The sequence below is a fragment of the Myotis davidii genome, unplaced genomic scaffold (assembly GCF_000327345.1).
Source record: "Myotis davidii unplaced genomic scaffold, ASM32734v1 scaffold37, whole genome shotgun sequence".
Taxonomy (NCBI): Eukaryota; Metazoa; Chordata; class Mammalia; order Chiroptera; family Vespertilionidae; genus Myotis; species Myotis davidii.
Genome location: NW_006289395.1, coordinates 3,535,564 through 3,557,779, shown reverse-complemented (window position 1 = coordinate 3,557,779; position 22,216 = coordinate 3,535,564). Strand labels below are relative to the sequence as shown.

The 22,216-nt window shown below is 48.4% G+C and overlaps 1 protein-coding gene across 1 annotated transcript in view; it reads right to left on the bottom strand.

Annotated features, from left to right (window-relative positions):
- SHISA6 (shisa family member 6) overlaps window positions 1–22,216 on the bottom strand; it is a gene marked incomplete at its 5' end in the record, with an annotated part of 302,789 nt that overhangs the window by 278,472 nt on the left and 2,101 nt on the right. Inside the window, one exon of the mRNA XM_006761731.2 lies at window positions 1,167–1,327. Within this exon, the coding sequence (XP_006761794.1) occupies window positions 1,167–1,327 (161 nt within the window). The remainder of the gene's footprint in view (window positions 1–1,166; window positions 1,328–22,216) is intronic.

Below are 22,216 nucleotides of genomic sequence, written 5' to 3'. Positions count from 1 at the left end.
ATCCTTTGAAAAGGGAGATGGATGTGAAGATTGCAGACCCAAGTATCAAAGTGGAAGCTCTGTCGAAGACTGGGGTCAGTATTTGGCTGTCTGTTACAGCTCATAATGAGAAACAACTTCCCCAGCTGTACTTTTAAGGAGACTATCCACTCAGACACTTTGGATTCATGACCCTGCTGGGTTCGGATATTAGGATTTTCTAGTCCCGATTATTGTTACCTTTATGCCCCAGTTTGAATCCCGGCTTTCTTTCTAACAACCCTGTCTTTGGGAAACATACTGAACCGCCCTATTCCTCGTGTGAAATGGGAACAATATAAGTACTTTTAAAACTTCTGTGAAAAATCAGTAAGAAAAACACATAAAATGCTCAGCAAAACACTTGGCACAGAGCAAGATCCAATCATGAGAGGTTATATCACTGTCATTACTGATGTCTTATTATTAATATCTTAGTGACCTGTCCAAGTCGCAAATGTTCCCTGAGCTTCAGTTATTGTTTCATACAACAAGGGAAGTGAGCCCTGCTTGGTTCCCTTCATACAGTTACAGTAATGACCAAGCAGAAGAGCAGAAGGTGTATTGCTATTACATGGCAACTCATCATCCAGCCAGCAATCATCAGAGCACAGGGAAGGCTCACCCTACAACCCAGACAGAATCCCTACCCTTGAAGTGTTGGGGTTTTTGTGTGTGGTTGTTTTGGGGTTTTTATTTTGCTTTGTGTTGTGTTGTGTTTGTTGTTGTTGTTGTTGTGTGTGTGTGTGTGTGTGTGTGTGTGTGTTTGAGATTCTAACAGCTGAGAAGTCTCTACAACGACTGCAGCAATTTATTGTCACATAACATCCCATTCGGTCTAAACCTTCCCCCACATGGGCAGGCGGGTGACCAGGTGACCGTACACCTCTTTCAGGTAAGAGGATTCTGCCAACCACTCTCTAAATCACAGATGCTAAATCAACAGCTCTCCTCTGGGCGGACACGCATTGGCGGCATCTCCACCATGCCAATCCCTCCCCAGGGGACAGGCCCCAGACTCCCACAAGCCCAGCTGCCCATCAAAGTCTGACAGCACAGGCTCCAGGACCTGCCCCACGGGAGCAGCAACATCACCGAGACCTCTCAGCAGCCTGAGCAGAGACCCAAGGCTCTCAGCGCGCACTTACCTGGAGGCGGCTTGGCTGTGCGCACGGGGGTGTAGTGGTTTTTGGAGGACGATCTGACCGGCGTGCTCTCCTTAGGGGAGGTATCGATGGCCGAGATCGTTTCTCTTTCACAGTGTGCTATGGGGATTGGTCCCTGTTGTCTCAAGATGTCAGCCAGAGCCCTAAATGGGAGGAGAAAACACAGTGAGGTTCCCTGGGCAAATGTGCCGGCCACAAAGGCCTCCGATGCCTGCTCAGAGGCGGGAGGGGACGAGCCTGGGCACTCAGTTCACAGCCACCGCTTGCTCTGGGGCTGGGCTCAGTGGGAATGCAGGCTAGAGCTTGCCATGCTGGGCAACCAGAATGCAGTGATCATGGTTTCTTTCTTTAATTCACTTCAATCAAGGAACTCTGAGCCCTTACAAAATACTGGCTTCCCCAAACCCCCGCTTCCCGGCAGATATCTAGGGCCACTGGCCAGCAGCCGTCACTGCAGCAGGACTGACACCGTGGGCCTCACGTTCAGCAGCAGGTTGCTAATATCAGAGCGAGCACTTCCCCATTGAAAAACACGCACCCAGTGCAAGCTCTATGCTGGTGACCCAAATAAGTACCACACACACCTCCTGCCATCAAAGAAATGTATGATTTAGCTGCAATGACAGGATGTACAGATAAAAAGGTATCAGAGCACATGGGTGGTACAGAAGGAACACAACTGGAGCCTGGAGGAGAGAGCAATTACAGATGCAGGGAGGGAAATGCGCAGGCAGGAGAGGCGCAGGGAGCAGCTGCTGGTGCTGGAGAGGCCTCCCCCTCTGTAAGAGGCCAACGAGCCAAGAGAAGCTTCCCTCACAGACTCACTCAACCCCGAGCCTCGACATCCAAACCCACATTCACTGAGCACTCAGCCTGCATCTGGCCCTGCAGAGACAGAGGCAAACAGGACACAGCCCCTGCCTTTTGAGGGCTCACAATTCAGGGGAAATCACTCCACAGCCTGGTTTCAAACAGGACTCACTCTGTGGGTGTGACACATGAGATAGGCAGTGTGGATTGAAAACAGAGACACACAGGGATACTCTGAAAAGACAAAGATGAGTGTGGACAGCATCAAGGGTCCACCATCTGGATACTGTCCCCCTAGGGCCAGGTTCCCAGGTCTGAGTGAACCCGTCTTGCATGAGCTGGGCAAGAACTCTTCCATCTACCTGGGGTGTCCCTGAGATGTGAGGCAAGGCGACACAGCCAGCCCAGCCCAGCCCAGCCCCAGGCTCAAGGCAGCTCCCACACTGTCCCCTTGGGAAGTGACAACCCTGGCAGTTTAAAAGCATGTCTGAAAGTGGTTTGCTTCCTTCCATTCTGCTGCCTCTGACACCCTGACCCTTCCCGGGAGAAGAGCATCAAACCAGCAATCTTATCATTCGGTGGCATTTACACAGCAATTTCCAATTTTCCAACTGCTTTCCCTTCACTGCTTTCTTTCCTTCAGTGGGAAAGGAAGGAGCAGACACATGCCACCCCTCAAACACACTCACTGCAGGGGACTCAGCAGTGAGGGAGGACACACAAGCTCACTAGCTTGGTAAAGGAGGTTCAGGCAGACCTGTGGTCAGAGACCTGAGATTCAGGGCCTGGGAATAAGAAAAAAATTGCCTGGATGGTTCAAGAGATTTGGATTCTAATCCTAGTCTCTGCCACTGATGAGCTGTGAGCCTTTGGGCAGTTTTGTTCATCTCTAACATTACAATGTATAGAGAACAAACAGACTGACAGCCATCAGAGGGAATGGGGGTTGCGGGGCAGGGTGGAAAAGGTGAAGGGATTAGGCAAAAAAAAAAAAAAACACCACAAAAAAAACCTCATAGGCACAGACAAGAGCATGGTGATGACCTAAGGCAGTGATCGGCAAACTCATTAGTCAACAGAGCCAAATATCAACAGTACAATGATTGAAATTTCTTTTGAGAGACAAATTTTTTAAACTTAAACTATATAGGTAGGTACATTGTTATTAACTTAATTAGGGTACTCCTAAGGCTTAGGAAGAGCCACACTCAAGGGGCCAAAGAGCCGCATGTGGCTCTCGAGCCGCAGTTTGCCAACCATGGACATAAGGGAAGGGAGATCAGGGATGTAGTAGAGGGTGTGGAAATATAAGGGAGATAAGTAGTGATGGAAAGAGACTGGACTTGGGGTGGTGAACACACAATACAATATACAGATGATGTATTATAGAATTGTATACCTCAAATCTATATAAGTTTATTAACCAATGTCAACTCAATAATAAATAAATAAAATTTAAAAGTAATCATTTCCCCCTATTAGCAAAACAAGGGTTGACATGAGCAGGATCTCTAACATGCCTTCTAATTTCAAAATGTGATAAATATTTTATTTTTTTAAACCACACTTGTATGCAAGTTACCGGATTCCTTCATCCTCCTGTTAATCAACAACACCTTCCCACCACCTTTACATGGTGAGAAAATAGTGAGCTACAAGTTAGAGCAGAAATATAGACCAATGGAATAGAATTGAGAGCCCAAATGACTTTCAACAAGGGTCCCAAGAAAACTCAATGGGGAAAGAACAGTTTCTTTAAGAAATGGTGCTTGGAAAACTAGATATCTGCAGGCAAAAGAATAACTTGGACTCTTAATTAACACCATATATAAAAACTAACTCATAACAGATCATAGATCTAAATATTAGAGCGAAAACTGTAAACTCTTAGAAATTATGGAAATAAATCTATGGGCCATACATTTGGCAGTGATTTCTTAGATATGACACTAACAGCACAAGCAGCAGCAGAAAAATAAAAGATACATTGGACTTCATCAAAATTAAAAACTTTTCTAGCCCTGACTGGTGTGGTTCAGGGCTTAGAGCGTCAGCCCAAGCACCAAAAGGGTCACAGGTTCCATTCCCGGTCAAGGGCATGTACCTGGGTTTCAGGTTCAATCCCAGGCCCCAGTTGGGACACGTGCAGGAGGCAGCCAATTGATGTGTCTCTCTCATCTCTCCCCCCCCCCTTCCTTTTCAGTCTCTCTAAAAATCAATGGGAAAAAAATATGCTCAGGTGAAGAGTAACAAAAAAATCAAAAAATAAAAACTTTTCAGAAGATATTTTCAATAAAATGAAAGATAACCCACAGAATGGGAAAGCTATCCGTCAATCATATTTCTGATAAGAGACATATCCAGGCTACATAAAGAATCCTTCAAATTCAGCAATATAAAACCAACAACCCAGTTTAAAAATGGACAAAGGATATAAAGAGACATTTCTCTAAAGAAGGTAAACGTGGAGAGCAGCTCAACATCGTTGGTCATCAGGAAAATGGAAATGGGAACCACAATGAGTTAGAGCCTTCTTAAGCTGCTGGTAGGAATGTGAAATGGTGCAGGCCCTTTGGTAAAGAGTTTAGTAATTTCTCAAAATCTCTTATATAAAAGGCCTGTGGCCGTCACACCGTAACACCATCACGACCAAACAAGCAGCGGCCCTCATGGCAGGTGGGGCGGGGCACAAGCTGAAAACAGCGATGGGCAGGGTGGCCAGCTAAGGCAAGTGGAAGTGAGCTACTCACCTACGATTTTGTGCACGCTGGGCCTCTAGTGTTAAGCATAGTTACCATATGGCCCAGCCATATGGTATATACTCCTAGGTATATACTCAAGAGAAATGAAAACAGATGTCCACATAAAAGTTGTGTACGAAGGTTTATACAGCATTATTAATAACTAGAGGCCTGGTGCATGAAATTCATGCATGGGGGAGGAGGGTACCTCAGCCCAGCCTGCATCCTCTCTAATCCAGGACTCCTCAGGGGATGTCTGACTGCCTCTCACAATCTGGAACTGCTGGCTCCTAACTGCTTGCCTGCCTGCTCCTAACCCCTCTGCTTGCCTGCCTGATAGCCCCTAACCATCTCTGCCTGCCTGATTGTCCCTAAACACCTCTGCCTACTGGCCTGATCACCCCTAACTGCTCCTCTGCTGGCCTGATCACCCCTAATCTATTCTGCCTCACCCAGCACCCAGGACCAGGGCTTCCCTCCCTATGGCCGTCCACAGATATCCAGGTCCTGGCTGGTTTTGCCCAGGCCGGCTGCAGCCACAGGGGACTGTGGGCAGGCGGCTTTCCCTGGGCCACAGCTGCATGTGCCCAGGACCACAGGGCGGGCAGCTTGTCCCTCTCCCAGGCCACAGCCTGGCTGGTCCCTATTCCTCTCTCACAAGCTCATTTGTGCCTAGTTGGTCACCATTCCTCTCTTGTGAGCTCATTTGTGCCTGGCTGGTCCCCATTCCTCTCTCCCCAGTGTTGAGTGTCTGAGCCATTATGGCATGACAGCATGAGGGTGTGATGACCATTTGCATATTACCTCTTTATTATATAGGATAGCCAAACAGTGAAAACAACTTAAGTGCACCTCAACTGCTGAGTGGATAAACGAAACATGGTGTTTCACACAATGGATTATTATTCAGCCTTAAAAAGCAATGCAGAACTGACACATGCTACAACATGAATAAACTCTGAAAGCATCGTGCTAAGTGAAAGAAAATAGTCACAGAAGACCACATGTTGAATGACTCCACTTACATAAAATGTCCAGATCAGGCAGGTCTACAGAGGTAGAAAGTCCATTTGTGGTGACCAGGGGCTGGGGGAGGGGATGGAGAGTGACTGTTAATAGGTATAAGGTTTCTTTTGAGGAAAGTGAAATGTTCTAAAATTGGATAGGAATGGTAGATAGCTGGACAACTCTAAATGTACCCAAATCACTGAATGGTACACTTTAAAATTTAAGGATAAATTATACCATAAGTGAATTGTATCTCAGTAAAGCTGCTATTACCAAAGAAAGGTTTACATTATTTTTCTTTCTTTCTTTGCCTTACCTCCCAAATTCTTAAGGATTCCTACTGTCTGGTGCCCATGAAGGAGCAAGGATTCTCATGGTTAAGTCCACTGCTTTTGGTAAGCCAAGCCTGAATCCACATCACTCGTTTTCCCTGGTGATTGGCAAGATCCAAAGACCGTTTTGTTGTCACAATTGGGGAGGGAAGTGCTACTGGCAGCTGGTGGGGAGAGGCCAGGAGTGCTGTTAATCATCCTTCAACACACAGAACACCCAGAACAAAGAATTGTATGGCCCACAGTGTCATAGTGGGAGGGGTGAAAATCTTGGTTTACATCTACACAGCACCAGATGAAGCGGGTCTTTCATTCAGGCTCAACGCAATCTGGTCCCACAGGTATCTATTGAGCAGCCCATACCAAGATCAGACCCTGGGCTAGGCTCTGGGGCACAGTGGAGCTGGGCACACGGGAACCACGTCCTGAGGAAAGACCACGCCTGTCGGGGTCAGCAGTGCATCCTCGGGTCTTGGCTCACAGCCCAGCTGTAGTACTTCCAGCCCAGCCTCACCTGTTTCCCTATTGACAGTGGAAATGCCATTTCAGAGTAGATTTGCTCTGAGGCTCATCGGCCAACGAAGATGCAGCAGAGAAGAAATTTCTAACTGAGTTCACCCCTCCCAGGATGGGGAGTCTCCCGATGACCACCTCCCAAGAGGCCCTGCAGGACTCAGGCTCCGAGGACTGAGGGGTGAGGGAAGATGCCTTCCTGGAGACCACCAAGCATGGTGGACACTGAGCGTGCTCAGATGTGGCTGCTGCTGGAGAGGGAGCTTTACCTGGGGTGCAGTCACCTGTCTCCTGGAGATGATGGCTTGCACTGTATCCTCTTCAGATGCCCAGTTGGCAGGGCTGAGCCGGGCAGCACCACCAAAGAGGAGGGACATGCTAGAGAAGGTTCCCTGAAGAGCCAGGCTATCTAAGGGTCCCAGGGTGGCCACCCAGCCCTGCGTGCTTCCCTGACTCCTGAACTCCATTCTCCAAGATTATCCTTTCCAGACAGTGTGTCCTTAGGAGCAACCCCTCTGCCAGCTCTCCCTCTCCTCATCTCCCCTCCCCCTCCCTCAGCTCCTTGGCTCCAACCTCCCTCCTTGCTCCCATTCCTCTCCATCTTCCATCCCCTTCTCTCCAGGGTGCTTGATAAATATTATTCTAATTCTGAATGTGCGATCCCAGCCTCACCTAATTAATTTGGATGCGCCAGAGGAAATGGGTTAAGGCCTGAGCTACTTTCTAACCGCAGGAAAAAAAAAATTGGTCACTGAGGAACAAGGGAAGAGGATTCTATAAAAGAGTAGAGGCAGTTTTCAGATCTGAAGGAGAGAGAGGGACAGACAGACAGTGACAAGCAGAGAGAGAGGACAGAGGGAGAGACAGAGAGAAAGGAAGCAGGTGGAGAGACACGGACAGATGGAAAGAGAATGAGCACATCAGAGACACAGAGGCAGAGAGAGAGAATTCAGGATAAGGGGATGAGAGAAAGAGAGACAGACAAGGAGACAGAGAAAGAAGGGGGACAGAATCAGAGGGACAGAGATAAGTAGGTAGGAGGAGCGAATTTCTTCAAAAAGAAATTCAGATAAAAAAGTGACTCAGAAGGTGAGAGGCATGCAGAGGGAACAAGAATCAGAGGGAGAGAGACAGAGATGGGCAAGTGAGGAGCGAGGGCAGGTTCCCAGCCGAGCACCTCGCATGCAGACCACAGCCCTGTCCAATTTAAGAAGCTGAAGAACCTTTCTCACTGTCCTGCTTGCTCCAATCTCCCTCTGCCCCAGGGCCACTTTTGCTGCAGTATCTGGATATATCAAATAAAAATGCATTTTGCCTGAATTATGCAGGTAATTGCCGTGGTTCTCTGCTCCCTTTGGCATGTGGACTCTGTGGCTTGCTTTGGGGGATGCGTGGCAGGCGGGGACAGTGATCACCTGGAGGCCTGGACAGCAGGCCTGAGCAGGGAAAGCTGTCGTTCTGATCATTCAGACCGGGAGACGAGTCCTTCAGCACGGCTGTATACTAACCATCTGCATAATTGAGGTGCCATCTCACGTTGGATAACATTTAGTTTCTAAAGGTGATCACCTGCCCCATGTTGTACTAACCCTGTGACCTTTGTAGCTATGATTACGCCCATTTTCAACAAGAAACTGAGGCTCAGGCTAATCCTCGGATGAGAGAAGGATGGAACAAATTTGAAGCAAGCGCCTGGGACTTGAGTCTGGGTGTCCTGGGACTGCCGATTACGGACATTTCACTGTCCTGTGAATCACAGGCTGAACTCGTCCTCCTGGCCTCGCCAGCTGGATCTGCTCACTTAGCAAACACCAGTTAACATTCGGACGTGGTGAGACAATTAGTAAATGAGGGATTCAGGTCAAGACCCATTATTTATTTGCCCCAAACCTTGGTTACTGTTGTCAGTGGTCCCAAGGCCATGATAGTGTGTTTGAATTTCCTAGGTGTTGAGTTATCTCGACAACAGGGACCAAGCCCAATCAACATGCTGATGTGCTGGCACCTGCGTTCAAGACATGAAACCTTTCTTAAAATAGCAAATGATTCCCCTTAACAATAGAAACATAAACAACCCTGCTCATAACTTTGCTTCATAGTCTTGCCTGCTTGGGAAATTAAAAGCTATCGTTTAATATGCAATTACTATGTGCCAGAAACTCTTACGTGCATATTATATAATCCTCAAAACAACCTTATATGGCAGGTGCTGCATTATACTGCTGAGAGAAACTAAGATTTTGTGAGATTTGCTATCTTTCCCAAAGCCACACAACTAGTAAATGGTAAATCTAGATTTCAAACATAGGCTGGCTTTACATCATTGAATTATCCATTCAATCATTCATTCATCCATCCAAATGCTCCACCCATCCATCTATCCATCCAATGCTCCATCCATCCATCCATCCATCATTCTAACCCCCCATCACTTAATCACATTTGTTCTTTTCACCTACTATGTCCTTGCAATGGTCTCTGAACACAAGGTTTTAGCGTGTTCAATCTTTAGTGGAAATATCTACCCAGACAGAACTCAGCTGCCCCCAACTGCCCAGTCCTATTCACTTCAGTGAGCCACCAACATCAACAGCTTTGAAAGTTTTTACATTGTTTTACCATTTTTGTCAAATGAAATTCAGGGTAGGGCAACAATATACTTCACTAGACCCTTGCTCTGCATAAGACCAAAGTGAGGAGTCCTGCTCTCCAGGCTTCACGGAGTTTCCAAGTTTAAAAACCAATGTGGAAAAGGGGGCCACATAAAAAAAACCCTGTAATTTTTTGTCACAATTTTCAGTGAACAAATGGAAAAACTTAGGTTCCCCCAAATTAAGTGAGGAACCTGGGGACCCTTAGTTCATTTGGTAATAAGTTGTTGTTTTTTAATCTGAATTAATATACTTTCCTGCCTCTGCCTTGTCCCTGGATTTCTGAGTCATTTAAATAACACAGAATGGGGAATATGAGTCCAGTGAGTAGTCATTAAGTCTTCCTGTGCTGAGAGCAAGGCAAGCTGGCGAGTTTAGAACCCTAAGCACACACTTTCTCCACTTTCTCTTCTTTGGGGGTAGGAAGCAATTTATGCTGCTGGGTACATATGACAGAAGGCCAAATAGATGAACAAGCTCTTCTGGTTAACGTTCTTATTCCTACAGACTAATGAGAACACTCTTGTTTTTGAAGAATATTCTAAAAGTATTCCTGCCAAATTAAGTAGAGCACACTGGATATAATTTTTTTTTTTTAAGACTGCAAGGTCCTTCAGTGAGTGGGCCACCGGTCTAATCTTTCTTTCTCTTCACAGGGAAAACTAAACAAAATGCAGAAAACCTAGAAGCTATTCCTATGAAGACTGCGGGACAAGCCATGGACGAATTTGCTTTCTTTAAGTAAATCACTGATAGCTACGTCTTTTGGATTTCTCCTGAAAGTAGAGTGCAGACATTCTATTTCCGTTAAATCGAGTTTGGTTATGTGAGTCCCAGATAACTGAGTTTTCACGCGGCATTGACACCCCGGGAGCAACCGGCGTCTTCTTTAACCTCATCCTCATCCTTCCCTACTGGGCAGCCGGGGTGCTCTCATTCTCTGAAATATGCACTCCGGACCAGTGAAGTGAATATATTTTTAATACACATGGTCCAAGGAGAATGGCTTAATTTAGTTCCCCTTATTCCTGGTTCTCTCGCAGTCCGCTTGAAAAACACAGCTGCCCGCTTTGTGTGCGCGCGAGACCACTCTCCTCATACAGAGAGGCTCCGAGGGGCTGTGGCGCTCTCCTTTGTTGTGGTAACAATGTTTGTGCATCTGCACGGAGCAGTTCCGCAGGTCTGAGTTGTCCCCGGCACAATTGGAATGCATCGTGGCCAATAAACATCGCAGAACTCAACTCGGCGAGGGAAGGCTCAGCCTCCTGCTTTGTTTTTCAGGCCAGCCTGGGAGTCACTCCATCCTGATGGGCGCCTTTCCTGGGGCTGCCGCTGGATGGCCAGCCAGGAGCTAGGCAGAGAGAGGGAATATGGACCCCTGAGGCCCCATTCATCCCAAATAGCATCATCTCCACACACTCCATCCCTTGCCTCATCTATCATAGGAAAATTCATCCAGGATTGGGAGATTCAGTTGCAGCAATAACAAGCCCAGACTTTTCAGAAATATTTGGATTGTTTATCTGAGAATGAATTAAAGACGTGGAGGCATCAAATGCAGCTCCCACTTGTTCCAAAAAATGCCACCGAGATTTGTTCTAGCACTTGGACAGACAAGTGATAGATGAGTTAATAAATGTACCCGCTGCTGCTGCTGTTGATGTTACTGTTGGTGTCACCTTGATTTGCTCTGGACACAGACCTAAATCTATAGTGAGGCAAACGAAGGTGGGTTAGCCTAGTGGTTAAACACAAGGGCTTGAAGGATTCTGAAGGCAGAGTGCCTAGGTCAGAGTGCCGGCCACATGGTGTACAGTGTGGATGATCACTAGCTAGCTACTAAGTACCCTGTGCTTCTGTTTCCACATTGAAAGAAATGAGGCCAAAATAAGAAGGCCAAAAATAATGTCTACCTCTCAGCGTTATTATGGAGATTAAATAAGTTAATTTCTGTAGAACAATTAGAACAGAACGTGGCAGCTAGTAAGTACTATGTAAGTATCTGATTAACAAATACATCCAAATATAAGTCCCGGTGTGTACATAGGCCCAGCCTATAGGACCACGACCAAGGATGGGTAGAAGAGGGTAGTCTTGGAGGACTCAGTGATGCCAGATGGCCAAACTCTTGGTGTGGACAGGGAGACACATGGCATGGCTGTGGCCATGGGTCATCCTGGAAGGGACCGCCCACATCCCACATTTTCTACTCAAGCCTACGGACAGGAATGCATCTGGTCACACAGCAGTTTTTGCCGAACTTGGACTTGGACTTTGTGAGCCGAGTGTAAAGAGAGTGTCCGTTTGCTCCTTTCTGCAAGGCCATCACTGATCGTGCTTTCAACAGTGTGCAAGGATGCTTCGAGATGAAGTCCCAGAGAAAGGCAAAGTGACCTTACGCAAAACAAGTCAGGATGGATTTTATTGGGCCATAAAAGGTCAAATGGGTCAAACTGGCCAGGGCAACATTTTCTGCAAAGGATTACTTTTTTCTTCGTTCTTCTTACCTCCCTTTTTCTTTCCTTTTTCTTTTCCTCTCATTTCCACTGCTTTCCTTTCCCTTCTTAAAAACAGTATAGCCCAACCTGAGTGACTCAGTTGACTGAGCATTGCCCTGTGCACCAAGAGTTTGCCAGTTCAATTCCCAGTCAGGGCACATAACTGGGTTGTGGGTTTGGTCCCTGGTTGGGACACGTACAGAAGGCAACTAATTTATGTTTCTCTCTCACATTGATATTTCTGTTTCTCTCTCCCTTCCTCTCTCTAAGCATGTCCTTGGGTGAGAATTTAAAAATATATATATTATAAACACTACCGTCATTTCCAAACACAGTACCTTCATATCAATGTAACCATCAGAAAGGTGAGATAGATGGGAAATGACCACTCAAAATCCTCTCCATTTTAATTAATTAAGTCACTCATTCATTCAACCATATTTACTGAGCACCTACTCTGTGCCAAGTGCTATTCTAGTCAATACAGGAGTGAACAAAATTGGCAAACACATTTGTCCTCTTGACATCGTGGTGGAGGAGATGGATTGGTGCCGACGGCTGGAGACTGACCAATTTCTCCCCAAAAATCTTTAGATGTTAAAATTGTGTTTGAATGACTGAGACCCACACGTTGCTGTTGGCAACATCACTTGGGGTTTCCCTGTAAAATTATAACAGACAACTTTGCACAGGCACGAAGACTTAAAACCATATCTCATGAGAAACACACTTGTAACTAAGGATGTTAATCCAGGAGAAGGGAGTCTGAGAGGGTTTTGACTGCCATTCAAAGAGACGTCTTGTTGTCTTACAGGAAAAGATACATTCCTTCTGGGTGGTTCCATTGGGCGGACCTCATGCCAGCAAAGTCAATGTCACCCCGCTCCCCCATGAAAACTAACTGGAATTGCATCCTAAGAACAGAATGGATAGCCTCAAGGTTTGGGGGAGCCCCCCGCTCTAGATGCATGAGTGTGAGAGAAGGGAGATCTGGTGCCCAGAGGGAGAGGCACTAAAACACCTCATAAGTCCCTTTCAGTCATGAGTCTGAATAGCATTCTTGTGACTGAGTGTGCCAGGAAAATGCATCTTCTCCCGCCCCCAGGGCTGTGGACTGGGAAGTACAGATCTTCAGATGTAGACTCTTGTCCTGAACCTCCCAGGTGTGCTGAGTTCAGAATGGGCCAAAGAAGAACATGCCTCCACAACGGGGTAGCCCCCATCCCACTGCCAGGCTACCAGACCAAGGCGGGGCCAAGGGAGTTGCTAAGGTCATGGGGACAAAAAATGACAGAAGCGGGATTAGCCTGCCTTCTATTTGGCTCCCAGCAAATACTCTAAGGAAAAGACAGGTGGATGACAACTCCCAAAGTGACAACGGGGGCTTTGCTAGGTGTCCCCCAAGAGCCACATGAGCAGGCAAAGGGAGACAGGTCCAAGTCCTTTCCCTAAGGGACCCAGGACTATATAAGTGCGTCCAGTCAGGTTCCACAGTAGGCGCGATCCTGCCTCCTCCATCCAAACAGTGGTGTTGGAGACAGTGCTATATGTGTGCGCAGGCTCCTCAGGCGGCACAGGCCATTGAGAAAGAACAGAAGAGCAAAGACAGAGCTCACTGCTGCCTTGTCCCCCAGAGACAGGGCACGTTGTGCCAAGTCTGCCCCCAGGTTCCTGACCTGTCCTGCCAGGCTGGTCATCCTGGGGCAGGAGAGGAGGCAAGCCCTCATTCTGGGACTAGGGCGTCATCTGTAACAGAATTCACAACGCCGAAAGGGAGAGGGTTTCTGGATTCTAAAAGTCAGAAATACAAAAGAAAAGAAACAAGAGGGGAAATTAGCAGGAGACTCCGGAGGAATTAAAATGGGAACTGGAAGCAGCCTACAGTCAAGCATGGCTATTTGAGCAGAAATGGGGGGAGGCTAATCCCAATCAATGAAACAGACATGGAAACTACAAAACACTTGAAGGAAATGCATTTTTACTGCTTCCTGAGCCATTGCAGGATTACAAACTAGGCTTTTAAAAAAAGAGAAGAACACTGATCTTTGGGGAGCTGCTTTACTGAATAGATAAGAATGACTGCAATTAGCAGGCCAATTGTCCATGGAGGAGCCTGCTTGAAGACAGTCTGTCCTTCTGCACCGTGCCTGGGCCCTGCGCAATCTTTGAAGTCCTGTCTGAGCTATTAGTCAGTTCATCACAGCTTTTTATCTGACAGAGAAAAGAAAAACAACTTCGCCCAGGTCCAATTTGGAGAAGATTTGAGTTTGCAGTGTCCGAGTTGATGCAGTTACGGCAGGACAAGTTCAAGAAGGAGACCGGAGGGAGAGCGGAAAAGGAACACAACCCAACAGGAGTGAGCAGGAATCAAAAGGACAGATGGAGAAAGAAGCAACAGTGGACAAAGATGCCGAAAGGAACAAGAAGGAACATTTTAATGATGTGACTTAAAAGACAGAGAGAAGTGACAGATCCTCTTTGCAAATGCTTGGGGTGGGGGAGGAGGGGCTGGCACGGAGGTGGGTAAGAGCCGGCTGCTGATTATCTGAGAACAGAAGCGCTGTCTGATTTCCCAAAGCATAAAGAGCCTTCCAAGCTGATGGGATAGCGTTCCTGGGAAAGTTCAGGCAAACAGCTCAGGACGCAGTGATAAGTCAGGGAGGGTCAACTGATAGTCCAACAGGGAGGCTGGGATGGGGAGTCCTGGGAGCTCAGGCTGGGCCTCAGGCCGTTGTGTTGAGGAAGTGGATTAACGTGACCCTGCCCAGAGTTAAGACGGGGGAAGAAAAGCTCTCCTGGCAACTTCTTTGCTATTATGGGGTTCAGCCCCCTCCCTGCCCGGTGCCTAGGGGTCACAACAAGGGTCTGCATTCCCAGGACCTCAGAAGGCTCTGGAACACACTCTCAGAAGTCATTTAAAAGGAACAGCCACCTCCATCCCAGGCACTCCCTCTCAGGGTTCCGAACCCTCCTCGCTGCAGCAGCAAAACCCAAGGAAGAGCGAAGAGGTGACTACGGATGGGAAGCAGACCTCCCAGAAGAGGACATTTGGCTAAGGGAACCACGAATATGTCTAGAGGACAGATGTCCTAAGTAATGAGACTTTAATGCCGGAGCTAATGGGAACAGTACACGAGACCAAATGCCAAAAAAGCAAGAAATAGCGTGTTTGGGAAGCGGCAGAAAACAGCAACTCTCCTCCCAACCACCGGGGAGCAGGGCCAAAGCTGGGCCACTCAAGCCTGCTCGGGATGCAGCCTCCATGAGTTCTGAGAAGGGGACTGTAGCTTCCACAAGGAGGACCCGGGGTTCTCTTGTCCTCTAACCAGGAGTAGGAATGAGCCAGGGTGGGGGCTGGAACCCTGCTCAAGAATGCCATGTCCCTGGGGGAGCCAAGGCCACGGTTCCCACCCCCACCTCAACTGGATGAGTGCCCTGGAACTGCAGGCCAGGCAATCTGAGCCCTGCCACTGACCACCACCAAGGTCATCACCACCACCCACCACCGTGGACCGTGAGGACCGAGCTTGAGAGTAAAACCTGGGCTCTAAGGGTTTCCCAGGACACCTTCTTTTTCTCGTGCCTTTCAGGACAGAGGGCTCGAGGGCACAAGAAACAGAAGGAATCGGGAAGCAGGGCAAAGAGAATCAAGAAAGGGAAAGAACAGAACTGGAGCAGGGAGCAGACGAGAGCTGGCCAGCATTCTGTGTCTTGCGCACAGTGCTGGCTGGTAGAAATGGGGCAGGGAGGGGAAGTGTGATAAATGGGGCTGTTTGTGAGCTGTGCATCTCAGTAATAAAACTGGGAACGGCCCAAGGTCCATCCTCTCCCCCCAGGTAGCTTTTTCTCTCATCACTCTCAGGAGCTCGGTCTCACGCAGACTCGTCCCGGGGTTCTTTCAATTCTGTAAAAGGGGTTTATGTTTTTTTCTTTTTTAAAAAAAAAAAATTTCTTTATTGATTAAGGGAAGGGGTTTATGTTTTTTTCATTCTGGTTTAGGTTTTTACATTTTCTTTGTATTGCCTTCACTGTCTTAGCCAATATAATCTATTCTTGAAAAAGAGCCCTTTTACCACCTGGGGCTCCATCATGCCCAGCATGTAGTGTTAAGTGAGGGTCACCAGCCCTGAAGTATGCTGATCAGGAGGTCTTTTATCTTCCCAAACCTTCCCGTGACAACCTGTCCCAGGGCATGAGCAGGTGGGTCTTTGCTTTCCCAAGTAATCTGAGTATCACTGACTATTTACATCGGGGAAGATGAGAGCCAGCTGCCCTGCTGGCCCCCAAAGGAGACAGAGCCCAGCAATGTACTTGAGGTGTGACCTTTCACAAGTTACTAAGCCTCTTGGAGTTGATTTCCCCATCTGTTAGATGAGCACCTATACTTAGAGGGTAATGGAAGGACGCAGCGAGACACCACTAGTCCAGCGCTTAGCAGGTGCCGGGTGGGGGGCAAGCCTTGGAGATGGAGCTCTTACGAGTGTTTCCCTCGCTGTTTCATGCATGTGGCTTGAGGCCTCATCTAACTGAGATCTCAGGTCCTCCTTGCCGCTGGCTGTCTGGAGTTGCAGAGGGCTGAGGTTCTGTAAGGTCCTGGGAGATGATCCCCCTTCCTGGCACTTGAGCAGAGGCCAGGGGCTCCCAGCCACATAGCGGGACTGACTCCTCCCAGCATGACCACGAGTGCCCTTCAGGGACCAAGCAGGGGCAGAGCCTCTGCCCCAGCCCATACAGTGGGAGCAACGCCAGTGCCCAGCCCTGCACGCACAGCCTGTGGCTTTCCCAGCTGCAAAGAGGAATGAGAACTGCTGCACCTGGAGCCCCTGTCGCCTGCCCTGAAACTCAGCTGGCCCCACCTGTGCTGCGGGGCATGATCATTCTGGTCAAAAGAATGAACTTTGGGGAGGGCCTGGGGTGGCACAGTCGGTGCACATTAGGAATCTGCTGGCAAGGCCCCCCTGGGAAGCCCATCTTCCTGAGCTTGCCAACATTTTTGCTCCATCAATAGCTGTTTGGCCCAGGTGGTGACCTCATCTGAATGCCAACATGCAGATGCGATGACATTTAGGTGGACAGAAGAGAGAGCGCAGAGACCACCTGGCTCTGAAACCATGCCTGGCCACATGTGTCCCAAAGAAATTGGATCCCTTTACCCTCAGAGTCAAATTAGGAATCTAAGTTGAGCTCTCTGCCTTCCTTCTGTCTCCAGCAGAACTGTGGGAGATTCCTTTTTTAGCCCCCACCCTTTGAGCTGTGTTCTGCACCTTCGTCTCCGTTCTTCTCCCCTCTCCCAGTTTCCCCACTGTCTGCCCTGACACAGTAAGGCAGCATGAAGCTGATTTTCTTAAGGCCAGTAATTATTCCTCCATGTGAGAAGTGGCCTCAAAGTGGTCATCGGGGAGAGCGGAGCCCTGACCTATGGGGCTGCCGTTCATTACCGGACACCCCTCCTGGGCACCTGCCTTTGGCGGCAGCTGACGCCGCTCCCAGGAGAGCGGGTCTCATTACTGGAGGCACTTTCTTCTGATGAATAACCAGCCGATCAGCTATTTTATTCATCGACCTCAGCCCCATGACTTGTTGCTGCTTACACACATCAAATCTACCCTGAGAGCAAATATGCTGCCATCGCAAAGTCACAATGACATGCCACTGGCTCTGAAGGCACTTCCAAGAAGGAAACTGTGGCAATGTGTTCGGGAAAGAACCAGTGTGCCTCCTCCCAAGGTGACTGCTTAAAGGACGGCACTTTAGGAAACCTATGTCTTGGTTCTTTCAAAGGAAGACTCAGGCACACTGCAGGCAAAGGCCCCCAAAGGCATGCCACCAACATTAAATTCACATAATGACTGGACCCAGATGTCCAGCTCCATCAGCTGTCCTGCCTGAAGCTTCTCTTGACCCCTCACCTGTAGTCACCTATGCAGTCCTGGCCCCGAGCTGAGAAAGGGCAGGACTGGCACGGTGCATGCGCTCCTGTGACTCACAGAGCTGTCCCGAACATGCAGGAGCCATCCTGGAGGACAAACCTGGATCACCCCCACACAGGCCCACACGCCTCGAGGTGTCTGGTGTCTACAAAGCTGAAAGTCAGGGGTTGGTAGGTCTCGGCATCCTCGCCCACCTCTGGGAGAGAGAGAACGCGTTCACAGCCCCGGTTTTTCATTAAGATTTCCGCCTACAGTTTGATTCAGTGACCCGTCACCCGGGTTCACAACTCTCTGGCTTGCGCTGTATCTTCCTCCTTCAATGGTCTTCATTACTCAGATCTTATTAAAGGTTGATGCTTCGATCAAGGTATTGCCCTTTTAAAAAGATATGTGGAGAAACGGTGAAGGGACTAGGAAGATCAACGGAAATGATTCTAGTGAATGGGAAAACTGAACGAGAAAAGGCTAAAAAATGTAGGGGGAAAAGAGAAGGCAGGCAGCTTGCACTCACATCTTGAATCTGCAAGTTATCCAGTGATGACTACGACATGTGTGTGCGGAGTAAAGCAGACTAGGTTCTCATTGGGCAGAATGAGGTGGAGCACCTAGGAGGGAAACGCTGGCCTAGGACACAGGCACCTAGCCTCTAGACCAGTGCCCATACAACTCGCTAGGAAACCTCAGCCCTGAACCCCACCTCCCTGACTTCAGTTGTCTCACTTATAAAATGGGGGAGTTAGGTTAAATGACTCGCCTGCAATAAAAATTCTATGATTCTGTAATGGATGACAGAATACTCCTTTGCCTTTGAGGATATTCTGCTTTAACTTCTAAAGAAGAAGGAGGAGAAGAGTAATAACAACAATAATAAGAAGAAGAATAACAATAATATACAGGGTTAGCAACTGCCCTGAATGGGACTGAAATAAGCCTGCTCTCGAGGGCCTGAGAGCCTCCGAGGGTTTGCTGCTCAACCCTCCCACCAAGCCCTCTTCCCTATCTGCAATGTCTGCAAAAGAAGATGCTAAAAATGAGAGGTCATAAACGTGACTCGGGGAAAAATCATGGGTTCGTTTCCCAAGATGGAGAAAAGAGGGAAACAATTCCAGGAGAAGGCATTTTAAAACTGAATTTAACCTAGTCCCTGACATAGTCTGTCAGAGTCCCCCACCCCATCACCCATCTCAGACCTCTTATACACAAGTTAAGTTCAAACCACAATTGTGTGGTTCCAAAAGATATGTACTGTCAAGGGATATAACAAAAACTGTAAGACAGAATGCACTTGAATTCACCACAATTTCAAAAGTCGACCATGCTTTTTGAGAGTGGCGACATCCAATAGCCCCAGCTGGTGCTGGTTCCAACAAGTGGTGGAGATTCTCACTAACCACGGAAAAGGAGTCAGAGTGCAGATCTAAAGGCAACAATCCTGCCTGACCCTGAGGAATCGTGCAGTGAAACTAAAGAATGAAGCTTCCTTTGGTGCAGTTCCCTTCCTTTCCGGACCCATGGACATGTCTGGCTGGGGCCAGTGAATTAACCTCTTTCAATCAGCTCACTTTTTCAGCTGTCTTCACCACTGCTTCCTGCACAATTGATTTGAATCAACTGCACAGTCAATCTGACCTCTCATTAAAATAGATTGAAAAGAATGCACTGGATTTTTCCTCTACCTGTGCCTGGCCAGCCTACAACTGTGGGTAAACTCTTGGTATCTTAGCAGCAGAGTCCTTCAAATGTATGTGTTCTGAGCCCCCCGCATGGAAAGAGGGGCAAATCTGCATGCCTTCTGGGCTTAGGGTTGGGTGGCGGTGGATGTAAAGACAGCAAGTAACATACCAGGGAGAATTGCCAAGTCTAGGAATTTTTGGAAAAGTATTTGCATGGCTGACCTACTAATTAAAGCCTCCTGTGTCCAAAGTAGCATCCACTTTCCAGTTGGAATCATATCTTGCCCACAGCAGTGAGCGCGGCACATCTGTTGCATGAACACACATGCACATGGCTGCAGGCGGCGGAGGGAAACCGAGCAGGAAACCGAGCTCGGGGCCTGAGCAGCACCGCCCACTTCTCACCCGACCCCTTCCTCCTGCTCCTCGTTCTGCTACTTTCTGTATTCCTGGTGTCCTTCCCGACCCACTCCTCCATAAGCCGTCCTAAAGCATCCCACAGTCTCACTGCTTTCCCGACATGTACTTGTTTTTTTACTCAAAGATAAAATGGAAATCATGCAAGACTAAGACCTTCAGTCCAAGGCAAGATGTTCTTTTTCTTTCCTTCCAACTGCTGTATTGGAAGCAAAAAAACAAGTTGACTCTCTGTTAAGATCAATTCATTATAATGAGCCCACAGTGCTTCAAAAAATGGAGCGTTTGGGTGATTTGACAATTCATTGCCCAGGAACCCGAGAAGAGAACTCACTAAATCAGTCAGCAAATGGTGCTGTGGTTCTGTGGTCTGTGAGGAAACTCAGAGCTTTGGGTGTGCAATTAATTCCTGGAGGGGAGAGGGGTGGGAAGGAGTGCTCCCTTGATTCCTCTAGAAATAAGCAGAGGAACCCGAAGGTGAAGGACCCTTTCATGTCCGTAAGGGTCACCTCCAAATACTTTTCCTTTTGCCTAAAACCATCTCCTCGGGTTGTTCTTCCCACAGCCCTGAGCACGTCTCCACCCCAGCCCCCAAATTCCTCTGTCCCCTCCATCACAGAGCAGGCAGTGGGAGCACCCAGGGCAGCTCTGACTTCACCAACAGCATCTAACGCATCCTAATAGCTTCCCAACCCGTCTGTTAATTAGCCTTTGGAGGAAGGAACAGGTTTAAACGTGAGATGCGGGTATGGAATTACTGTCAAAAAGAAGCCAGTGTCCTCCGGCATTTCCTGGGCAGAACCCCGGCCCTGGGAAACATTAACAACATCAACAGCCCCTTATGGAACAGTCCCCAGGAAGCACTGCAGAAGCTGCTCCTGAAACATTAATGCAGCGGTTCTCAACCTGTGGGTCGCGACCCCTTTGGGGGTCGAACGACCCTTTCATAGGGGTCGCCTAAGACCATCGGAAAACACATATATAATTACATATTGTTTTGTGATTAATCACTATGCTTTCATTATGTTCAATTTGTAGCAATGAAATTGGGGGTCACCACAACATGAGGAACTGTATTAAAGGGTCATGGCATTAGGAAGGTTGAGAACCACTGCATTAAAGCCGGTGGATGCCTGAGGTCCATCAGCTTGAGCCTCCGGGGCAGGTGAAAAGAAGGTGAGGTGGGGATCCTGGTGGGAAAAGGGGTTGCAATTGGTAAAGGTGGGCACCCCCGTTTCTCCAGGTGTGGCACTCCAGGTCCAGATCACGGGGTCTCTCTGTCTTTTTCCCCTCCCTGTGCGACTGTGCTCATCTGTTAGGATCACAAGAGAGCTGAGAGCTTCCCCTACAGACACCGACTTCTCCCACTGAAGCAGGATGGCAACACTTAGTCAATTCTGGAAAAGTTTAAATCTGTTCTTCCCTGAAGGGACTGGGGAGGTGAGAGGTAGCCCTGCCCTAGGGAGTGTGTGTGCGTGCGCATGGGCAGGCTGGAAACCCCAGGAGGAAGCAGGCGGTTGATCTTGGGGCTCCTCACCCAGCCTCCTCACCCTGTTTGCCCAGCCACCTACCACCTTCAGAGAATCACATAAGAATGAAAGAATGAGCTTCTTGCCTTTTCAGAAAGCAAATGTCTTTGTTGAACTATTTCAAGGAATATGTAAGCACATGCACATCCCACCTCCTCCACTGCCCTCTGAAGAGCAGACTTTCTTCCCCCTTCTCCCTGGGGAGAACTCATCATGGGATAAATATTTACCTTTCTCCCTCACATGCTCCTTTTCCCCACCCTAATTCCCCAACAAGAATGCTGCACATTAAACTCCCTGCAATAGCAAACGGCGATCTCTGAAGTGTGAGCAAAGTGAGCGTAGCCGTGGTGCCATGCACACCCAGGAGTCCGTGAGCAGCTCCCTGAAGTGTGCACACTCACCCTGACACACCTGGGAAGAGGTCAAGATGCGATGCTGCTGTGTCTGAGTTACCCCAAACTGAAAAATGAGCCCCCCCAAGGTCACTCCTGGGGTGTCCTAGATGGATCTCTCATGCTTTGTCTCCCTTCCCCTCCAAACACAGACAGGCCTTGTCCCCTACCTAACAAGCACCAGTATGATGGTTTCCGAAGCACTGTCAGGCGAGACTGCAGCTGCTGGAAGAGGTGCTGTGAACTGAATGAAATCAGGAGTTGAAGCTGAGGGAGAAACATCTCATATTTACATAATGGTCTGAGGGCTGAAATTCATCTCCTTTCCCATAGTTACCTCTCTTCCCTGACTCCAGAGAGAAACTGCCCCCGGTGGCATCACCACAGAGCCATACACCATATGCCCTGGTTCGGGGAGGGGAGGAGATCCGTGTAACAGGGAGGGAGAAAACACCAAGAGGGGCCAGTGACATCTCCAGGGCCACAAGCCAGTAGAACACGGGCCAGCGCCAGCTTCCAAACACCCAGTACCCTT